We start from the raw sequence: 4,620 nt of genomic DNA, 5'->3' as shown, positions 1-4,620 counted from the left end.
AAAAATGTTTCATAAAAGTAAATGTTTGGGTTTATGATATGTATATATCATTCTGTGACATAGGGCACGTTACCAATAAAACCAATAAAAATTTGTATATTGATGGATTTATATTGATAAAACTAAACCCAATCGTCTAAAGAGAAATTAAAAAATAATGCTACTATCAAGGTAGCTGTGTGATGTATCATGTGCTGTATTACAGGTTCAGCTAGAATGGAAAATTTCAAGTCTATAGCTCCTTTTATTAGGCTACATATGCTACTATGTTTAAATATCATTTAGTTGTACTAAGCGTGTTAAACACTTTTTTTCTTTATGATTTTCTCGTTACCATCCTGGCTACTCATAATATAAATATAAAATATTCGTGATAGATCTGCCAAACTCCATAAAAGGTCATGTACTGCCTTGATGGCACTTGTGTAGAAATAAAACTTCATGCAAATTTCAAGTGTATAGGTTTGATGTTTTCAAGATTCGGACAGACCGACACACAGAAGGAAATGAAATTTTAACAGCTTCCCGTGTGAATAGAGGTTTAGCTAACGTTCAGATAATAAATCACTACAGGAATTTAGTATATATTAATTTAGAAAAATTACCTCTGAACATGTATCCCTTATGTACTTTCTACAAAAAATATTTACTTACACTTACAAACAAAACTTTACATAAAACAGTGTTTCCAGAACAAAAAATACAGAATTCAAAAATACATAAACACAAATCTTAACACTGGTAAAAATCCATACACAGCTTTCCAAACCAGGGGTTAATAATTAATATTATCACACAATTATTATGTAGTGCAATGCTTAATTTTTTCCCGATTCGAATACTCTACAAAATAAGCTAAGAATTACAATAATTAATTTAATTGAATAAAATTGATGAACCGTCAAAAGAACGGAAAGTTTTAACATAGTAAAAATAGTAATAATTGACATTAATGTGATGAAACTATATATTACATAAGTAACACCTAATGCAGAGGTTCCCAAACTTTTTTGGCCCACGGCTCCCTTTGAGTACAGACATGGCTTTGCGGCGCACCTAGTATAATTTATCCGTTTTCCATTGCACTTACATTACAATAATTACATTTTTAGTATAACAAATTTAATAGTTATTTGTTATTATACTTTACGTAACATTGTTAATAAGATTGTTATTACTTTTTTAACAACACACCATGTTTACCTTGTTCTTACAACGGTAAAAAACATCATTAAACACACAAAAGTTGGATTGTACTTGATTTATTGCAAAAAAATGTAATAAAAATAACTTAAAACAACCATAAGAAAATCTCCCTTTATAACAAAATTCTATAATAGAAATGAAAACCTAACTTAAAAAATATTTATATACATAAATAACACAGTCCATAAGTTTCTGCTTCAATGGGACGGATGCGCTTGTTTGTCTTTTATAAGCTCATTGTACCTGGGTGTAAATTTTGATATAGAAACCCGAATTTCCTTTTCAATGTTAAGCTTTGCTCTATACTTGGATTTTATCACTGTAACAGCGGAAAACCACACTCGCAAAGGTAAGAACTTGCAAATGGAATAACTGCACGCAAAGCCTTTTTGCTCAACAGTGGAAATTCGTTTTCAATACCATTCCAAAACTCAAACAGGGATTGGGACTGAAATTTTGATTTCAATGACAAGTCCGTTGAAATGTCAATTAGCTGTTATGCTTCTTCGTTGCTGAAGTTTTCAGGCATTTCAGTTTGAAAAGGGTCGTTTACCCACTGCTGCGCTTTGATTTCATCTTTTGGCAGGTAGTCTTCAAAATAACTTTGTACTCTAGACAAGTGCTGAGTCAACGTTGTTTTCATTTCTTCTTTCAGAGTAAGATCGTTTTCTTTAAGAAGCTGATTCAAAGTTGAAAACATCGAACAATCTCCATTTTTCAAACTTTTTTCCCAAAGCACAAGTTTCTTCTTGAATGCTTCAACTTTACTGGTCAATTGAAAAATATCCGTATTGTTCCCCTGCAAAGACTTGTTAAGAATGTTCAAACGTTCAAAAATATCTGTCAGGAACGCCAGTTTAAGGAGAAAACTTTCATCAATAAACATATCAGCAAGTGCATTATTATCTTCACTCAGAAAAATGTGGATTTCTTGCCTCAGCTCAAACAATCTTAGCAGAGAATTCCCCAGAGATAGCCATCGAGCACTGCTATAGTACAAAAGCGACGAGTGTTGAGCGCCTGTGTCATCACATAGTTTAGAAAAAAACCGGGCTTTCATTGGTCTTGTTTTGATAAAATTTATTACTTGGATCACGGTTTTTATAACTGCACTTAACTCTGAACTGAACTTTGCTGCTGCCAGTGCTTCTCGGTGTATAATACAGTGTGTACAAACAGCGTTTGGGGCCTTTTCCCGAATGCGAGATTGCAGTCCTTGGTAGTGGCCTGACATTGACCGGCCTCCATCAGTACACACCCCAACACAGTCTTCCCAGTTAATATCATTCTCCGCCATAAAATTGTTAACAATATCAAACAACTCTTTACCAGAGGTGCCTCCTTCAATTTCCTTACAAAACAACAAATCTTCTATCAACTGGTTTTCATTCACATACCTAACGTAGCAAATTAAATTAGCGTCTTTGTGACTGTCAGTAGCCTCGTCTAATTGAATTCCGAACTCCTTTCGTCTCAAACTATTTATAAGCTGGTTGTTAATGTCCTCAGATATGTCATCAATCCTCCTGCTTATTGTATTGTTTGACAGAGGAATTTTAAGAAGCTGCTTCCCTGCATCCTCACCAATCATTATCTTTGCCATGTCAACGGCAGCTGGTAAAATAAGCTCTTCCGCAATTGTGTGAGGCTTTTTGCATTTTGCAATGTGATATGCTACTTTGAATGAAGCTAAAAGTGCATCGCTATTAGCTTTGGAATGTTTAGAAAAAGAAGCCTTTTGTTTTACTGCCTCAGTTTCCTTTCTTTTAAAGAACTCTCTTGGTTTCCCTATCAAGTTTGAGTGGACAGTATGTTTCTAAATGCCGTTTTAGTTTACTAGGCAGCATAGATTCGACTGATAAAACCTTCATGCAAACAACACATTGCGGGCGCTCTTCATTATTAACTTCAATACAAGAAAAACCAAAATCTAAATACTTATCGTCATATTTTCTGTATTTTGGTTTACGGCTTCCCTCAGCTGCCTCGGCATCGCTCTTTGCAGACGTTGACGCGGAATCACTATTTTGTTTACTTCCTTGTTCAGTTTTATTTGAAGATAAGAATCTTTTCATTTTAAATAACAATATAATAACCAACACTAAATAAACTGAACAAAACTACAACTTCACAACTTTGATTATTTACTTCACTTGTGCGACTGTCACATTGTGTAAACATAAACTCGCAACTTAAATCTAAAACATAACCTCAACAGAAGCTAGACTGCAAGTAGTAGTAGCAGACTGTTTGCCGGGAACGTACGACGATTTCCGAAAATACACGAAGTTCCAAGAACAGAATGACGTACCGAGATGCAAAGCTCTGTTTTCTGACCTTGCCTAGTTGTTTTGTTTTTGCAACCGGCCGGCTGGGCCAGTAAGTAACGTTCGGCAGGGTGAAGAGGGAGTGGTAGTAACTCCAAAGCCGCGCGCACAGACTGGTCCGCACTGTATTGTAGTATGATGACGTTTAGACTCTTTGGTAGACAACGGCGGCGCACCTAGCACTAGCTCGCGGCACCCGGGGGCGCCGCGGCGCACACTTTGGGAAACTCTGACCTAATGTAATAGGATGTGACTTGAGTAAAAATTAGGCTAATTGCTATCCTAATTCCTAAGCTAATCAGATACTAGTAGCATGGTTCTGGAGTATACCGAGCTGTCAATCACTTATAATAGGGCGTAATTGATCTTAATAAGCCACGAGATCTATATCCTTACCTCAAGTAAGCTTAGTATGTGAATAATAGATAATCAATATATTGGCAATGTGAATATTTTGCCGATACGAGTAGACTGGTTCAATAACACAAAATGTAATATTTATTTATTACGTAAATAAAAGAGTAGATCTATCAGAACTATTATGCTATAATATGTATACTGATGTTTTAGTTTTAGGATATTGACAATTTCTTTATTGTATTTAAACAATATGCATCGTATTGCTAGCGTCATTTTAGTTCTATATAAAATATGTGTATTAGTTACGGTTTATTTTTGTATCTAAGTACCATACAATATCAAATATCTGTTATAGCGTATGATTATAATCAATCCATGTCTCATTTAGACATGCATAATAGTTCATTATTTTTGGATCGATTTTATGTTGTATGAAGCTTTTTAATGTCAATTTCTTACAGTCCCTGCTTGAGAAAATAATGAACAGAATAATAACACCTGACACCAATAAGAATTAAACGGAAATCTGTTTACATTTTTAAGCAAATCAGAAAGTCCGTTGACTAGTTTGACTCCATGTTTTCTCGGGACCTGTGCAGAAACGTTCTTCGATGTAGTCAAAAATTCCACTTATCCTATGTTTTCTTAATATTGAACTTCCATACCCCTTACAGGAGCACACTTTGAAAAGCAGTACAGAATCATCTCAAGAATATCGAATCTATAT

The 4,620-nt window shown here is 34.7% G+C and overlaps 1 protein-coding gene across 1 annotated transcript; it reads right to left on the bottom strand.

Moving 5' to 3' along the window:
* Positions 1-1,702: 1,702 nt before the first annotated feature.
* LOC124372102 (protein FAM200A-like) lies at positions 1,703-2,809 on the bottom strand. Its single transcript, XM_046830468.1, has one exon. It carries the CDS (start codon positions 2,807-2,809, stop codon positions 1,703-1,705), a length of 1,107 nt encoding a protein of 368 aa, XP_046686424.1.
* Between the last annotated feature and the right edge of the window lie 1,811 nt (positions 2,810-4,620).

Source organism: Homalodisca vitripennis, unplaced genomic scaffold, assembly GCF_021130785.1.
Source record: "Homalodisca vitripennis isolate AUS2020 unplaced genomic scaffold, UT_GWSS_2.1 ScUCBcl_2531;HRSCAF=7401, whole genome shotgun sequence".
Lineage (NCBI taxonomy): Eukaryota > Metazoa > Arthropoda > Insecta > Hemiptera > Cicadellidae > Homalodisca > Homalodisca vitripennis.
Note: the sequence above shows the minus strand (reverse complement) of the source record. Positions and strands in the feature narration are given on the sequence as shown.